The following is a 17,141-nucleotide window of genomic DNA, read 5'->3' as shown; positions in this document are numbered from 1 at the left end:
AAAAAAGAGTAGTGGAAGATGATGATGATGTGTGTGTGTATGTGTGTGTGTGTGTGTGAGAGAGAGAGAGAGAGAGAGAGAGAGAGAGAAACAGACAGACAGATGGACCGACAGACAGACAAGTAGGAGGGACACTGCATCCATCCAGCTGGGCTATACCCTCGAGGACATCTTACAAATGGTAATAGATGTGAGTTGAGGCCCAAAGGATGCCAGTAGCCCATCAGGGACAGCACATTGCATACAGTAGGGCCAGCCTGCCACAGTTTGAAGGAGGAAAAGCTTGGCCTGCTAGAGGAGCCACAAAAGCTTGTGTGCCCCAGGCATAGACAATGTGGAAGATGAGGTGGAGAAGGCTGCAGCAGATGGGGGGGGGCTTTCTCGTGTGGGCATGGTAGCAAGTGGGCCTAGGGTTCCTGCCAAGCTCTCTCTCCCAGGCACCATCCTGCCTAGGGGAAGGGTAGGACTCAGAGGGGATGGGGGTGTTAGGGAAATGGAGAAATTGTTTTTATGCCCCCAGCTGTGTGGCCACCTCCAGCTGACAGGTCTCCCTAGGGGGGTTGGGGGACTCCAGTTCCCTTTCACAACACCCCCTCCCCTCCCCCTAGTGTCCCTTGGAGACCAAGAAAAGAGGAAGTGCTTTGAGGACTTCCTCCTGGGTGCTAGTGGTGCCCTGTTTTTCTCCGGAGTGGCAGAACCAGACCTGCATGCTGCATTCCGCTAGGACAAAGGGACTGACATGGCCACGCCTGTCAGTGGCAGACACACTGGGCTCAGCTTCTGGCCAGGGAGCTAGGAGACCCAGCTGGGTCCTGGCCCTTCTGACTTGCAGAGCTGCTCCAGCAAGAGCCTGTCACGCAATCCTGGAGCCTCAGGTCTTGAAGAAGCCACATCCTCACTCAGCACTTTGAGGGGGTGGGGTGGAGTGGAGGGACACCCGAACGAATACCAAGGGGGTGCCAGGCATACATAGTTGCACAAGAGTATAGAGAGTGGGCTGGGGAGATGGCTCAGTAGGATAAGCGCTTGACTGGCAAACGGAAGGATCTGAATTCAATCCCCAGTTCCGCAAAAAAAAGAGTATAGAGAGCATATTTCTTAAAAAGTGCATTTTGTATATATCTATATCTATATCTATATCTATATCTATATATGCAGAGAAAATTCTGGAAGCTACACAAGTCATAAGAATCAAGTGTCACCGAAGAGGAAAGGAACACTGGAATTGGGGAGGAAGCTGACTTTTCCCATGTTTTGTTTTGTTGAGACAGGGTCTTGCTATGTAGTCTAGGCTGGTCTTGAACTCACTATGTAGCCCAGGCTGGCCTCAAAGTTTTGGCAATCCTCTTGCCTCAGGCTCTTGGAGAGCTGTGAGTATAGGCTTGGGCTATCATAGCAGGCTCAACTTTTTTATTTTTTAAAGTAGAATGCATTTAGTTTTATTTGTGTAGCTAAAATAATAATAAGAGCAACAACAAATGTGGGCCTTGGTATGTACAGTCACTGAGTATCCTTTCCTCCAAACATTTTCTTAGAAAATTCCTAAACATACAGAAAAATGAAAAGAATTATGCAGTGGAATTATGCAGTCACTACTTGCGTTCTACCCTAGCATTGCTATTGTTCTTTATTCCACTTGTGCATCAATTTTGTGTGTGTGTGTGTGTGTGTGTGTGTGTGTGTGTGTGTGTGTGTTTGCAGTGCTGGGGATCCAATCCAGGGCTTTTCACATGCTAAGCAAGCTCCAGCCCAATTGTCTTTTTCCTTTTTCCAAATGCATTTTTTTTTAATTTTTACATATTTAGTATAGGGTCTACAGGGACTCACTGCATAGATCTGACTCATAGTGATCCTTCCTGTTCTCAACCACCCACGTGCTGGGATTACCACGTCCAGTCTCTATCACTGTCTCAGGGGCTAGCATGGCATGCTCAGGATCAAACCCAGGTCCCTGTACCTGCCTAAGAAGGCACTTTAGTCCACTGAGCTAACTGGCTGGCCCTTCCAAATGGTTTTTTTTTTTTTTTTTTTTTTTTTTGTGGTACTGGGGATTGAATTCAGGACCTTGAGCTTGCCAGGCAAGTGCTTATTCTACTGAGCTATCTCCCTGGCCCCCAAATGCATTTTAAAGTAAATTAAAGTAATTGCTTGCAGCACACATATTACTTTTTTTTTTTTTTTTTTTTTTTTCGGAACCGGGGATTGAACTCAGGCCCTTGAGCTTGCCAGGCAAGCGCTTATTCCACTGAACCGTCTCCCTGGCCCCACATATTACATTTAACAAAAGGCAAAACCAGAAGTGTTCATTTGCTGAGTTCTTACAACTGTACATACCTCTATGTAACTTAAACCCCATTAAGACATACATTCCCATCAATCCAGAAGGTTTATTCTTGTCCTAGAGTGTATATAAACTGCCACCATCCTACAGGTCAGAACCAAGCACAGGGCCAGGTACAGAATAATTGCTCAGCAAATGATGGTTGAAGGAATGCATAAGTCTAGGGATGATGGGCACATGGCTTGCACCCCCAGGATACAACTATGTCTTTTTTTTTCTTGCATTCTACACTGAATTGGTTCATAGTGTTTGATGAAGATTTATTGATCATATTAGTTGTACATTGATGTGTAATAAATCACCCCTGAATTTAGCGATAAACGTTATAAACATATATTCTTTTTTATGTATTTGGTCTCACTGCTCAGCTTGGACTCATAGTGATCCTCTTGCTTTCAGCCTTCCCAGTGCTGGGATCACAGGTGTATGCCACCACGCCAGGACTCTATAAACATATATTCTTATTTAGTTTTTTTCTTCCTTCTTTTCCTTTCTCGCCTTTTTTTTAAAAAACGGTGATGCGATGTAGCTCAAGCTGGCCTTGAACTCACTATGTAGCCAGCTGGCCTTAAATTTGCAGTGATCCTCCTGCCTCAGCCTCCTAAGTGCCAGAATTACAGGCATGGACCACTACACCTGGCTTTCTCATCTAGTTTCTATGGGTCAAAAATCCGGAAGCAGTTTAGCTCAGGGTTCTGGCTTGGGGTCTCTCTTGCGGCTGCAGGCAAGCCATCAGCCTGATAGCTTAACTGGGGCTGGAGGCTGTCCCCAGATGACTCAGGCACAGGCTGCTGGCAGGGCCCTCGCCACGTGGGCCTCTGCACAGGGCTGCCTGTGTGTGCCTTGACCTAGTGGCTGACTTCCCCCAAAGCAAGTGACCATCCAAGGGAGCAAGGGAAAACACTCCGATGTCTGTGTGACCATTGCATGGGGGGAGAGGGTGTGCAAGACAGCAGGCCTGCCATGAGGTGGGCTAACTGGGGGCCATTGTGGAGGAGATGGTCACTGTGAACACACATTTACATTTTCCATGCACCTGCTCTTTCTAGATGCTCTCCTCGGCTTCAGCAAGTACAAGAATGAGTCAGAACCAGCCCAGCCCTTGCAGGATTTGCTCGTGGGTCTGTGTGTGTTGGGGTGTGGGCAGTGAGGTCAGACATCTATGGAAGCAGATGGTGTTAACAAAACTCAATAAGTAGCACACTAGTAGCATAGTGGTTCTTGAAAAGAACTTTGCTGTAATGCATATTCATGCACAACATTTAAAGCACATCACGAAAAGAAACTCCCCTCCCCTCCTTAATCTGCAGCCAACAACTCCCCTGGCTAAGAGGCAATGACTGCAGCCTAGTTCTTTTAGAACTATTCCATGGTACACAAACACATTTCCTGCCTCTTTAAACAACGGGACAGCACTGTCCATGGTACCACGTTCTGCAGCTTGCCTGTTTGGTCTTGCTTTGCTCTATCTTGCAAGTTAACCCCACACTGAGAGCTACATTGTTCTTATTTATGGCTGCATGATATTCTAATGTCTGTGTAAGCCACCATTTATCTAACTACTCCTCTATCATCAAATATTTGGTTTATTTCTAATCTCTTGTTAGAGACAAAGTTTCCATCCCTTTCCACTCTATGCAGAAAAATGGAGGACTTCCGCTGTGGAATTGAATCCCTATCTTGAGCCCACCAACAGGGCCATTAACTTCTGGGCATTTAGGCCTGATTGGGTTGTTATTACCTGTAGCAGCTGCAAGGAACATTGTCTCATAGTAACTCTTAGAATGTCAGTCCCAAAGGCTGGTGTTTAAGAGCTAAGTAAGTAGTGGTGGAATGAATGAATGGGTGGGTGAATGACCGAGTCTAACCGAAGGATATGTGTAAGAGGCTATTACTTCTGAGCCAAGACAGAGTCCTCCTCCTCTCCCTCCCCTTTTGAACCTACCCTCCCTTCCTCCTTCCTCTTAATCAGCTGAGCCAGCTCTTAGCATCTGTCAGGTCCTTGTCCCAGTCCCTGTCCCAGTCCCCTGTGCTCAGGTCCACTCCCCCCACCCATCCTCCTTCTCAGCAGCTCCATGCTCTGCAGAGAATGGGGAAATGTACCCCAGAAGGCCACACTTGCTTTCTTGTACTTCCTTGCCTACCTTCTCAACCTGCCCGCTTTTCTGGTTTCCTCTCCCACTCACCCTCCTTGTCCCCACCTCGCATACCCCATGCTCTGCCAGAAAGAAGAGGAGTCACTTACACTGACCACGGACCACGTGTACTTTGACGTGGATTATCACACTTACACCTCACAGTATCCTAAAAAAAAGTCTAATACTTTTATAAGGGTGAAGCTGTTGTCATCCCCATTCTAAGGATGAGGAAACAGAGGGCCAGAGACATTTGGGAGCTTGCTGAGGTCACCTGCTACAAGATGCAGTGCTGGTGTCGCAAATCACTCAGCCCTACTCTCTGGCTGATTATCTTCACTCCCCTGTCCTAGCAGGCTGCCGGTCTTGGCGTGTGCTGTCTCCCTCATACTCCTTCTCTCTCGCCCAATACTGCCATTCCCACCTACAGAATCCTTGTATGTTCTTGAAGTTCTTGATTATGAGCCACGTCCTCTTCAGAGCCTTTTCCAGATTCCCTAGGACGATCTGGTTCCTCATTCTTTGACTCTGCCATTGAGATCCTAACACTGTGATTATCTTGGAGACCCGTCTTCTGCTCCCAGCTGCATCCCCCCATGGGCAGGAACAGTGCTGGACCTCCGTCTAGTGTCTCCCTCCCAGCCTAGCACAGAACAGCTGCTTTCTAAATGTCTGATGACTGAATGACAGGGTCTGAGGACTCTTTCTCTCAACATGGAGTTGGGAAAAGGGGGTAGAAATCTGCAGTTGAGAGCTGGGCAGAGTAGGAAGTTGTAGAGCCCTCAAATGGGGGAAGCCCTCTTCCGGGGGGCCGGCTGGTGAGAATTTTACTCACCACTTGCCCTTGGGTCAGAACTGTCCCGGGTGATCTAGCTGGGGAAGTTCCACGCTTGCACTACTCCCTAGAGGTCCTTGGGAAGCAGCTGCCCGCCCCCTACTGGGTTTTTCCCTCTTGCAATGCCAGGAACTGAGCCGTGATAGGAAATGACCCTGGCAGAGTCTCTGGATGCTGCAGGAGGAAGTACAGCAAGAGTTTCTGTGCACAGCACTTGGGGCACACCAGACAACACCCTTCAGACCTCTGAGACCAAGGGGTTACACTGCTTTGGTAAGACAGTAGTTCCGGGGAGGGAAGGGACTTTTTTGGGGTGGGAGGGAAATTGCCCCATCCTCGGAGCGGTGGTGTAAGCACTGCCCCATATTGCCACTCAGCAGCCCTGTCGTAGTGCCTTGGCTAGGACTGTGGGCAGTTTCTGAGCTTCTCTTGCAGGGCTTTAAGAGATGCCTCAATCTCTGGCCCCCGCCCTTATCCACTCAACTTTTCTGCCTATGGCTGCCTCACTCAAGAGTTTACTAAGGCTCCCTATGATGTCAGGTCCCAACACACTATATCCCAAAGGTGGAAACAGGACAGGAGAGAGGTTAGAAGTGTGTGCTCAGGGGTTGTTGGCAGAATATGAGTCCAAAGTGCAACTCATTGTGGGACTCTGGCTCATTCACTTTACCTCCTTCAGCTCCAGTTCCTTTGTCCATAAGAAAATGATAAAATTTGAAAGCATCAAAATTAAGCAATCTGTTCAATAAAACAAATTTATTGAAAAGAAGTCATCCTAGACTAGTTGTTCTCTAAATGTGGACCTTGGACCATCAGCATTGCCTGGGCAGACTTTCAACATTCCCTGGGCACTGGTTAGAAATGCAGATTCCTAGGCCCTGCCCCTGCTCCCATGAGTCAGAAACTCCGCAGTAGGGCTCAGCACTCCGTTTTACCAAGTCCTGAAAGAGACTGTGGTGCAAACACCATTAATAAACTTAACAGATGGGCAACATATTGGGAGAAGGTATTTGGAACATCAACATCCAACGAGGGATTGATAACTAAAATTTGTGAACCAACAAGAAAAACACAGGAACTCCAACAGAAAGCAAGCAAAAGGTACGAACAGGCAGTTCACAGAAGGGGAAGCTTAAACGCCTGGTGAACATGGGAGGAAATTAAGAGAAATGCAAGCTAAACAGGGATCTGCCACCTTACACTGGACGCAATAGGCCACACAGATACAGTCGGGAAATGTAAAAGCTTTTGAAAACGTGGGGAGACAGCATCATTCTCACGCTGTCGGAGGGGTCATTCTGGAAGAATTCAGTGACACTTAAAATGCTTGTGTGCTGTGAGCTACTAATTTCTCTACTGGGAATAGAGCACCAAGTTTTCTGTGGTCCACGAGGGTCAAGCACACAGACGTTCACTCAGTACAGCGTTGTTTGCGGTACGAGTGTTGGAAGCAAGCTGGGTGTCCATCACTGGGGAGACAGACAAGGATGCTTAGCTTGGGCTGCTCTGCAGCAGATGGGCACGCTACGTTAGATTTTCTCACAGCAACATGGGTAGATCTTAAATACATTCTGGAGTGAAAAGGGAAGCAACAGCATGAGATCCTTACGCAACACCACTTATGTAAACACACAGTGTGGTGCGTGCTATGTCAGGGAAACATCTTTACATATGGGGCGAGTGCTCTCGGCGCAAGGGGCCGGCGTGTGAGGAAGTGTGGCCAGAAAGGCAGCAAAGGAGCGCATCAGAAGGGCTTCGCCACCATGATGGCTGAGGATGACTCATGACACGGTGCAGACCTACATTCCTAACAGTAATATTACCCAAAAATTGATGGTGGCTGGACCTTCTTTTCTGTCAGTGCCATACATCTGGCACAAGAGGTTTTGTAAGAGTCTACAAATTAATTGTAGCTCTTCTAGGAGTGTCTCTGGCTTCCTCTCAAAGGCTTAGGCTGTGCCAAGCCAGGACTCGTCTTGACCTCTCTAGCTCTCCGGCTCTGCCTTCAAATTGTTTTGGCTCCCCCGGGTCTCGATCTGAGGAGTCTTGGTTATTTCTGTGTGGAGCTTGGGCACAGAGCCCCAGAGAGCTGCAGGGTGAGTCCTGTTTCTCCTCCCACGCCATGAGCTCCCTGACAGTCTTATTAACACCTCACCTCAACCCACAGCTCCCATCCCATTGCCCCAGAAAGACAGTCAACCGAGCCACAGGTGTTCCATGAGGGAGTGAGCAGTGTTTATTGAGCACCTACTATGCCCTAGGCCCAGCGCTAAGGTCTTGCCCTTTATTATATCCTCATGACCACCCTGTGACGGTGGGTCTGAAAAGACTGGAGAAATGAAGAAATTCCAGGTAACATCTAGGAAGAATCAGGAGATTCTCTCAAACCTCTTGCTGTTTTTTAGAATTAGAACTCAGTTTCCAAATCTGTAAAATAGAAGGAACAGAGGTCTGTGGATTGAAACCGAAATTCCTTTCTTAGTCTGCCAGCAGGTGGAGCGCTTGTTCATCCTTCGGCCGGCCGAGGCGCCGCTGAACTCCGGACTGCGTAGGACATTAGGATCCGCCCTCGCCCTCCCCCTGCAGGACATTCTTGATACTGCAGGGACCGAGCAGCCAAGGACATGGAGGGAACCTGCGGGATGGTACCCCAGAGAGCAAGGATGCCTAGGGATGGGTCCCACAGGCGAAAGTGAGGAAGCCTTAGAGGCGGCTGCAAGAGGCACAGGCTACAGGTAGTTGTCTTCTGCCACGTCGCCCCCGACCTCCCCATCGTCCTCGTCCTCGTCGTCGTCGGGGGCCAGAGCCTCGATGTCGTGCGTGATGTCAGCCAGCAGACGGTGGAAGGTCTGATCCTCCGGCCGCTGGGCTGCACCGTCATAGCTGCGCACTGCCGAGGCCGACGTGGAGCTCATGCTGCGCTTGATGCGGCCAAAGCTGTCGGTGAGGATGCCGCCCTCGCGGATGCCCATGCCCTCCAGGAAGCCCTCGAAGTAGCGCGCGTCCTGGTCTGGGATGAAGGGCCGCATCCCTGCGGGCCGCGGGCCAGGGTGATTCCCAGGGTTCAGCCCTGTCCCTCCCATGAAGGAATCTGCCTGTGACATCCTAGTTCTGACACTCGCTGGCCGTGTGGCTTTGCCCAAGTTCTTTAACTCTCCGCACCAGAGGATCAGCATGCAGCAGGTGCTCTGTCCACGACGGCTGGGACTGCTAAGCTGGCATATATGAGCTACAGGACTTGCACTCTGGGCCTCGATTTCCCCATCTGTAAAACTGAGATAATTGTACCTATTCTCCTGGTGGGTACGTGAAGACTAAATAACAAGGAGCTTTGCACATCTGTACACCCCACACACACTGTCTCACTTCACCTCCACCTCTGCTTACTAGCTATTTGATCTGGTACTTTGCTGCTCTGGGCCCGTTTCCTCTCCAGTACAATAAGAACACATAATCATATCTACTTCCCTGAAGTGGGGGTCCCTCCACGAATGGTGCTTGGCTCATAGTAACTCCAGGCTAGCTCACAGCATTATTATTCCTGTTGTGGCTGTTAGCCCACCTTCTTAGCTGTGTGACCTTGGATGAGCTCCTTAGCCCCTGTGAGCTTCAGCTTCCTCATGAGGAAAGATAGGAAGGCTCAGGCTCCCTCCTGACTTTGCCCTGGAGGTGAAATGGCTGCAGCAGGACCTCATTCCTGTAGCTTTGTTTCCTAACTGTTGTGAATCCTGTCCTTTTTCTGTCCCTCCATCTCCTTGTCTGCCCCATGACCTCAAGATTTCAACTTTATCAGAGACTGAAGGATAAGGAGAAAACCCTCCAGGGTGGTACCTGTTTAAGAATGACACAGACCCAAGTGGGGCGTCTGCTGCCCACAGAGTGTGGTAGGGTGGTGGGTCGGGGCTCACCGAGGAGTAGGAACTTGCGGCGGTCTCCATAGAGCTTCAGTAGGCCAGCGCAGAAGTCCTGGATGGGCAGCCCCAGCCGGTACTCCCGCAGGAGCAGCGCAAACTGCTGGATCTCAGAGGACCCCAGCTTACTCCGCAGCTGTGGAGGGACCCCCTTTGGCAGCAGTCCCAGGAGTGAGCCTGCCCAGCCCCTGCCTGAAGGAACCAGAGCCCTCTCTGAAGGCACACACGGCTTGAGCCCTCTCTGAGAACCCCTTCTGTGGCCCACTCAGGAGACTCAGACCCCTGCATTGCATCTGGCATTGGCTACTGCAGTTCCAATCCTGGTCCCCTTGGGGTCACAAACTGCTTGACCCCAGCCCGCCTCTCTGTGAGTGAAATGAGGACAGCACCTCCCTCTTGAGGTTGTTGAAAAGATGAAAAGAAATGGTACATGAAAGGTGCTTACAAAGCACCCAGAACACAGTACACACTCAGTGTCAGCTGGCATGAGTCAAGGCCTTTCACAGGCTGGCCTCACTTTGCCTGCCTGCCCTGAACTTTGAGGCCTTGGCCCTTGGCACATCCAGGGCCATGTATGGCTGCTCCAGCCTCCCAGCCTCCCAGCTCACCGTGACCATGTAATCCTGCAGCTGCTCGAGACTCAGGCCGCTGTGGTCACTGCCACTGCAGTGCGAGCCGTGGAAAGAAGGAGTGGATGTTCCGCTGTAGCATGCTTCAAATGTGTCCTGGGAGCCATTGCTGCAGGGACAGGCAGAGCAGGGCTTTTACTTGCCTCCCTCCAGCTCCTCTTTCCAGGCAGGCTGGAGGTGGGTGGGCTCAGCTACCAAGGCCATGGGCCTGAGGCCTCATCTGAGACCCCACTTTGGCCCCCAAGATCCCGCCTTCTGGCCTGAGGTCACTTCTGGAGCCCCCTGTCTCACTGCCTCCCACCCCCGTGTTCTGGCTCCCAGCTTTCTCCTTTTCTCTCCTGTACTCGAAGCATCTCCTTGGCTCTGGGCCTTTGCACACACTGCTGCCTCGGCCTGGAATGCCTCGCCTCTTACCTCATGTTCAAGCTATCTCTTGGTCATCATCCAGTTCTGTCACTCCTCAGGAAATTCTTCTGCAAGCCCCAGACTGGATCAGACCCTCTGCTAAATGTGCTCACTGAGTCACGTTTCCCCATGACAGGCAGGTCTTTCCAGATACCCCACCAAACCCTGGATTGCTCCCTGAAAGGGCTACTTTGCCACTAGCCTGGTAGCCTCCTGCCTGATCCTCACATGGCCAGAATCGTTGCTCTTGCTGTTCCCTCTACTGATGTTCCTTCCCCTTCATGCTCCAGGTTTTTATACAAGGCCCTCCTGACTCCCCATGTGGCCTCGGGGCCCCTGGCCTCCCTCAGAGCAGGTAGAGCTTTTCTTTGGTGCTTAATATCACCAATGCTTATTACTACTAAATATCAAGCTCGTTGCCTGCTGTTAGATGGTAAACTTGGCACAAGCTGTAGCTTCCCTGGGACTCGTGTATGTATCCCTGGCCTGTACCCAGCTGCTTGATTCTCGGATGGCTAAACTTTAATTCTCTATTCCTCAGCTTCTCTATCTGTAGGATGGGGTGACAAGAATTGGCACTACTGTGAAAAACAGAGGTATTAAAATTTATAGAATACTTAGTCATGGACTATATTCAATCAATTTTAGCCACAGTAATGTTGCCATGTAGTTGCTAATAACAAAAAAAAAATGAGTGCTTTATAGAATAGCATTTGGCACAAAGCAAGCTCAATAAATGTTAGCTCAATGTTAGATTTTCATCTCTAATGAAAATAGTAGATATCAGGTTGTTTATGGCCTCGCCTAAGGGTACACTGTATTAGAAAGGCAAGTCTATTGCCACTAAAAAGATAGCACAAATAGTAGAGCATATATTATTGGCAGGAACCGCAACTTGCTTGTCCAAAGTCCTTTGTAACATGACTGGGGTGACTAATAAGGATTTGTCGAGGACATTTTTGGTTTTAGAATTAAAATCCCATATCCTGGGAAACCCCTCCTTGCTGAGCAAACTGAGATGGTTAGTCACCCTAAACAGAACCTGGGCAATGTTCCCAACTGAGAAAAAACCATTTCAATCCTACGTTTTCAGCCTTGCTTACAGCTAGTTATACCATGCGACCAACTTCTGATGAATGGGATGTAGGCGAAGTCACTGGGTGTGAATTCTAGGAAATAATGTTTTTCTTGCCCTGCTGGGGATCCATCCCAGGGCCTTGCTGAGTGTGCAGTCTACCAGTGAGATACACCCAGCCCCAGGATGAAATTCCTGAGAATTTCCTTGCTTGCTGCTATGATGGCTGGAGCCATCATCAAAGTGGCATTGAGGATGCAGCCAGTTCCAGGGAGCATGGGACAGGGAAAGAAGCCTAAGGCCCAAGCGATCACCAGGACCCGGATGCTTGCTCTATTTTATATAAGAAACAAAAAAGAAAGCTAAAAAGAAAAGAAAAGGCAAACAAACAAACTAGCTACACCTTTTTTAAGATACTCAGTTTGGGGTTTTGCATTACACACAGTAAACCACAATGGATTCTGGGGGGAAAAGGGGGGGCATTTCTGGCATTGGCTGTGACCTGGGATCTGCAGCACTGAGGCAGGATCTGGCTCCGGGCTCTGGTGTCCTGGGTCTCTTGGGGACCTGGATCCTATGAGCTCACCAGAGTCTGGTGCTCAGCTTTCCTCCCACCCTCTGTGCCTAGTGTCTCCGCACCAACAAGGGTTGGACTCTGTTTGGTCCAGGACAGAACTTATTTGTGCAAGGGCAGGGGAGCGATGGTGCCCTGACAAGGTCTGTACTTACAAGGAGCTGCAGCAGCTGAAGTCAGCGTCATAGGCATAAGTCCCATCAGTATGGCAGCTCTCACCTGCGACCAACAGAGGGACTATCAAAATGGCAAAGCAGGACATCCCAGGCTTTGGGGCCCCAGCATACATCAGACCTTGGGCAACTCTTCTGCTCACTGCCAGCACAATACCCTTTCTTGCCTACCTCATGGGGCCAGGGCAGAGCAGGTGCATGTTGGGAATGTGTGTGTGGCAAGCTGTGTTTGAAGCAAGACAAGAAGATTTTTGCAAAGGGGGAGGAAGACTTCAGGGAAAACCAGCACCATCCACAGAGAATGTCCCCTCTTACCTGCCTGCTGTCTCACCTGTTAGGCACTAGAGTTACCCTTCTAATCTCAGTGCTTTTAGTGTCACTTTGTCATCCTAATTTCTCTGATGAGTTCAGTTCCTCTTTACACATTCTCTGTGTTTATACGCCTATCTGTATAACTATTTCAAAACTGTCAGACCACCTCTACCCAAGCTTCAGGAAGACAGAGCTGGATCTGGTTTTTGCCACAAGCATATCCCGATGGTTAGCCCTGGATCTGGCATAGGAGATGCCAAACAAATGTTTATTTAATGAATGAGTTTATGAACTACTTATTGGCTTATATCAGGTATTAGCTTGCCATCCTATTGAGATTTGATGAGCTATCCCAGCTTCCCAACAAGCATAGCTTCCACAGATGGAGGCCTTCAGAGGACAAGTACCAGTGCCCTGCTGCTGGGGCTATGTCAACGTGGACCTACTGCAAAGGCCTGAAGCCATAGGAATTCCCTTAATGGCCTTGAGTGCAGCATGGGAACTGAGGCTGTTGCAGATAGAAACTTTGGAACTAGATGCAACTGTGTATGAGCCCACCATTTGCGACCCGGGAGATTCAAGGTCCCCATCTATAAAACTCGAATTAGATGGCCCCAGAGTACCCCTTGGGTGTCTGAAATGTACCTAGTCCTGTGCTAGGCTGCCAGATAGACAAGTCACTATAAGGACTCAGTAACTCTTGGCACCTTGTCACAGTGTTTGGAACATAGTTGGTGCTTAATAAATGCTTCTGTTAGCTTCATTCTCATTCTAAAACCTGACTACAACCAAGGACTAGTCTGGAAAAGTTAGTTTTGACCCTGGCATCTCATTGGACTGGACAGCTCAGCAGGCAGACATGCATGTCTTAGATTTCTGCAAAGCAGAGGCACCCAAGTCAAGGGAGAGAAAAGTCTAAGTGTGAGGGACTCATTCTGAACCTGGCAATCTGAACACCTTTGATGAAACTAGGTTTGAAGAGTGTTGAAGACTGACATCTTATTATTTCACCCACCTACTAAGGGGACATTAATGGTGGCTGAGATTGAGACCCTAAAGGCTTTCATCAGCCCTGAGTGCTCAAGCACCATCCCTGTTTGACAGGAGAGGCGGCCTGGGGCCTGGGTACTCACTTCGGCTGCGGAGCCAAGGACGTTCGGGGGTGGACGTGTAGTGGTAGCCAGCCCGGTCCACACACTCAATGCTCTGGTCCCCATAGATGATCTGGAAGACCTGACAGATGAGTGCGCAGGACTCCTCGGCAGCATCCTGGTCCAAAGGGGAGGAGAAGAAGGAGAGCTCAGGTCCTTACCTGTCTCTAGGTGACCCCTTGCTTCCTTAAACAGAGTGTGGGGAGACTCAGAACACACAGCAAAGCCCCCTTTAAATTCATTTTGAAGACATTTCCCATCGACATCTTGGGAGCCCAGAAACAGCTCTGGCACTACTGCCGTGAAAAATAAACCCCACATTTCTGAGAGGTTCATGGATTTTCTGAAGCTTATCTAAAATAAGCCATGTATTTAATATACATATAGAAGCTGAGGTCCAGAGAAGGAAGTAATTAGGTAAAATTAGAACTCAGGCCAGGAATATAGCTCAACGGCACATGTTGATCCTCCTGCCCCAGCCTCCTGACTGCTGAGATTACAGGTATGCACCATGATGCCTGGTTAAACATCGTACTTTTCAATCACCCTGTGTCTATAAAAAATTTTGGGTTCAACATAGTTACTACTACCAGATGCCTACTGGACGTCATATTTAGATATGAGCTTCCTACTACCCAGAACAAAAAGTGAAGCAGGATAAATACTACGCTTGAAGAAAAGAGTTTAAGTGCTTGGGTAAAACTTTTTTGAGATTGCATATTTGAAGACAGATTTATGTCTTTAATTTACCTCTTTATGTCTTTAAGCAAGAGATGCAGAAAAGCAATAACAATGAACAGAGATAAACTTCACAAAGCTATTTCCTATTTTGGGGCTCTAGAAAAGTCCAAGGCATAAATTAAAAAGGGGATGCAGGATAGGCATTGGGAGCTGAAGTTAGTACTGATCACGACACCTGGGCTGACAGTTACAATGACCCTACAAAATAAACGGTAGATCCTTATTTTATAGTTAAAAATATTGAGGTTTGAAGTGGTTAAGTGACTGAAATGGGCTCATCCAGCAGATTCAGGACATTAGTGCTGGCATCAGGGTCTTGGACTCTAACTTCCAAGTCTTCTCAGGAACCATGATGACTCACGAAGGAGACCAGAGGCTCAGAGGCCGCTGGAAAGCAATGCTCCATTACATCTGAGCCTACAAGTTCTTGTTTGCTTCTTCAGTGGCAGGCACTGGGCAGGTCCTGTGCCCTAGAGTCCAGCAGTCCAGTACGATAGAAAAGGCATACATTACCTCTATGTGCTTCAATTTAAATGACACAAACTCATTTTCTCTAAAGAAAGTATCTTTCTTCTTGGTATGCTACATGATATAACATGCCTCAATCCATCCATTCACTCAACATGCATTCATTGAGCACCTACTATGCGCCAGACATGGTTCTAAGTGCGAGGAGTAACGTGTGGATGCACAAGTCTCCTGCACTCTCCCTGGAGTGCATTTGGTCTAGGATGGTGTCAAAGGGAGAGTAGCAAGAGGTGAGGCCAGAGAGGAAATGGGGCTGGTGACTGCGCCCAAATGGCCTTATAAACAATCATAACGACTGCAGCTTTTCTGCTAAATGCAAGAAGAGCCACTGGAAGACCTGGAGCCAAGAAATGATGTGGCTTATGTGTTAGCAGTACTGCTCTTTGGCTTCGCAGAGGCACAGGCTGGAAGAAAGTGCTCAGCCAGTGAGGGGTGATAGCATGATCCGATGAGAGGAGACCTCGGCAGCAGAAGTGGACAAATGGATTTCAGCTATACTTGAAAAATAGGGCCAGCAAGATTTATTGAGAATGGGGATAATGTATGTGCGTGCGTGTGTGTGTGTGTGTGTGTGTGTGTGTGATGCATGCTCACTGCAAGGTTTAGGCCCAATCAACATAAGGGTAACACTGCCATTAAGCAAGACAGGGAGCCCACAAACCTTAGAATTGGGGCTTGGCATGGTCATTAGACTTTTGAATTGGGAGGCTTAATAGAGATGTGGTAAGAGATAAAATTAGGGGCACTTGCATATTTTAAAAGCCATGTGGTAAATAAATAAATAAATATCATGAGGCTAGTAGGGTGTGGTGGCATTTGCTTGTAATCCCAGCAGTCTGGAAGGCTGAGGCAAGAGGATCAAAGTTTGAGCCCAGACTGAGTAATAATGGCAACTTAGAGAAACCATGCTTTGAAATAAAAAACAAAAAAGAGGTTGCAGATGTAGCTCAGAGCACAGGCCTTGGGTTCAAATAGGAGGAACCAGCCATGGAGAAGGAGGCATGGAGGCAGGAGGAAACCAGAACATGGAGCACTGGATGCCAGGTATGAGTGTGTCTTCAAGGGGTGGGGTGTCTGAGTTTCCTGGAGACAGCTCCTGCACCTCTCCCTCTAGTGGGACACCCCATGTCTGCTTCCTCCACCACTGTTTACACTCAGGAAGCCTGAGAAATTGGAGCAGAGGGGCCACTTAGAAGGCATAAGGCTGGAAGGCCAACAAAGGGTGGGTAGCAAGAGGTGAGGCCAGAGATGAAATAGGGCTGGTGACTGCAGCCCAAATGACCTTATAAACAATCATAAAGACTGTAGCTTTTCTGCTGAATGCAAGAGGAGCCACTGGAAGAACTGGAACCAAGAAATGACCTCCAGCCCCCTAAGGGAGGATGCCAGATGCTGCTCCCCTCTGTATCCACAGCCTCCCAGCTCCTGCTTAGCATGTGGCTGACACTCAGTAAACATGCTCAGGAAAAAAAGGCAAAGATGAGTATGGAGATTGGGGGTGGGGTGGGACAGGTAGGGAAGAAGCCTGAGGCCATCTTAGTTGCCAAGAGTACCAGCTCTGAACTTCCTGGGTTTAAATTTTAAGTCACCACCTACTGCCTCTGCGAGCTTGGATTAGTGGCTCAACCTCTGAACTCTTTCCTTTCCTTGTAGTCCCACCACTCTGGAAGGCTGAGGTAAAAGGATTAAAAGTTTGAGCTCAGCGTAGTCAATTTAGCAACTTAGTGAAACCATATTTCAAAATAAAAAAGGGGCTTGGGATGTAGCTCAGTGTAAAGGCCTTGATTTCAATGTTCAAACCCCAGAATCCAGAGCCATATCCCCCAAAATGGGAATGCTGGTTGTTTTTTGCTTCTAGGGGTGGGCTGTGAGAATTAAATGTGAATGCTGTCCCCGTCTGACAAGGATTGGCACTTTGTCCCTGATGCTAATCACTGTTCTCGGGTTCTTAACCGCTCTGGTGCCAACACTGACTGCACTGGAGAAGAGGAGCTGGAGGAGGGGGTTCCCAGCAGGTCTACTGCTACTTTTGAGTTTTTGTTCCGTTGGGGTACCCAAGGGTGGTATTCCGAGGAGGGTCCACGGCTGGCGTCTCCGGCACACCTGACGTCCTGACGTGAGGTCTCTGGAGGGGGAAGGGCAGACCCTGGAAGCTCAAGAAGGGGCCGGGCAGCGTCTCGGGAACCTGGGAACCAGGTGCTCTCGGGCTCACCCTGTTGGGCACAGCCAGGATGACCAGGTTGCAGTAGGCGTCTGGGCTGGGGTCCTGAGGGTCGAGTGGGTTTGGGCCCGGGTGGCGCCGCTCCCAGCTGCCGCCGCCGCCGGCCGCCT

The 17,141-nt window shown here is 49.1% G+C and overlaps 1 protein-coding gene across 1 annotated transcript in view; it reads right to left on the bottom strand.

Moving 5' to 3' along the window:
- Positions 1-7,718: 7,718 nt before the first annotated feature.
- The window catches only part of Ccm2l (CCM2 like scaffolding protein), a 15,720-nt gene continuing 6,297 nt past the window's right edge, over positions 7,719-17,141 (bottom strand). The window contains exons 6-11 of the mRNA XM_023714952.1: positions 17,023-17,139; positions 13,524-13,659; positions 12,061-12,124; positions 9,831-9,960; positions 9,220-9,358; positions 7,719-8,342 (exon numbers count right to left, since the gene is read on the bottom strand). Of these exons, the coding sequence (XP_023570720.1) occupies positions 8,041-8,342; positions 9,220-9,358; positions 9,831-9,960; positions 12,061-12,124; positions 13,524-13,659; positions 17,023-17,139 (888 nt within the window). The 3' untranslated portion in view covers positions 7,719-8,040. The remainder of the gene's footprint in view (positions 8,343-9,219; positions 9,359-9,830; positions 9,961-12,060; positions 12,125-13,523; positions 13,660-17,022; positions 17,140-17,141) is intronic.

The sequence above is a fragment of the Octodon degus genome, unplaced genomic scaffold (assembly GCF_000260255.1).
Source record: "Octodon degus isolate 3935 unplaced genomic scaffold, OctDeg1.0 scaffold00037, whole genome shotgun sequence".
NCBI classification, from domain to species: domain Eukaryota; kingdom Metazoa; phylum Chordata; class Mammalia; order Rodentia; family Octodontidae; genus Octodon; species Octodon degus.
The sequence above is the reverse complement of the archived record's forward strand: the minus strand, read 5'-3'. Positions and strand labels throughout refer to the sequence as shown.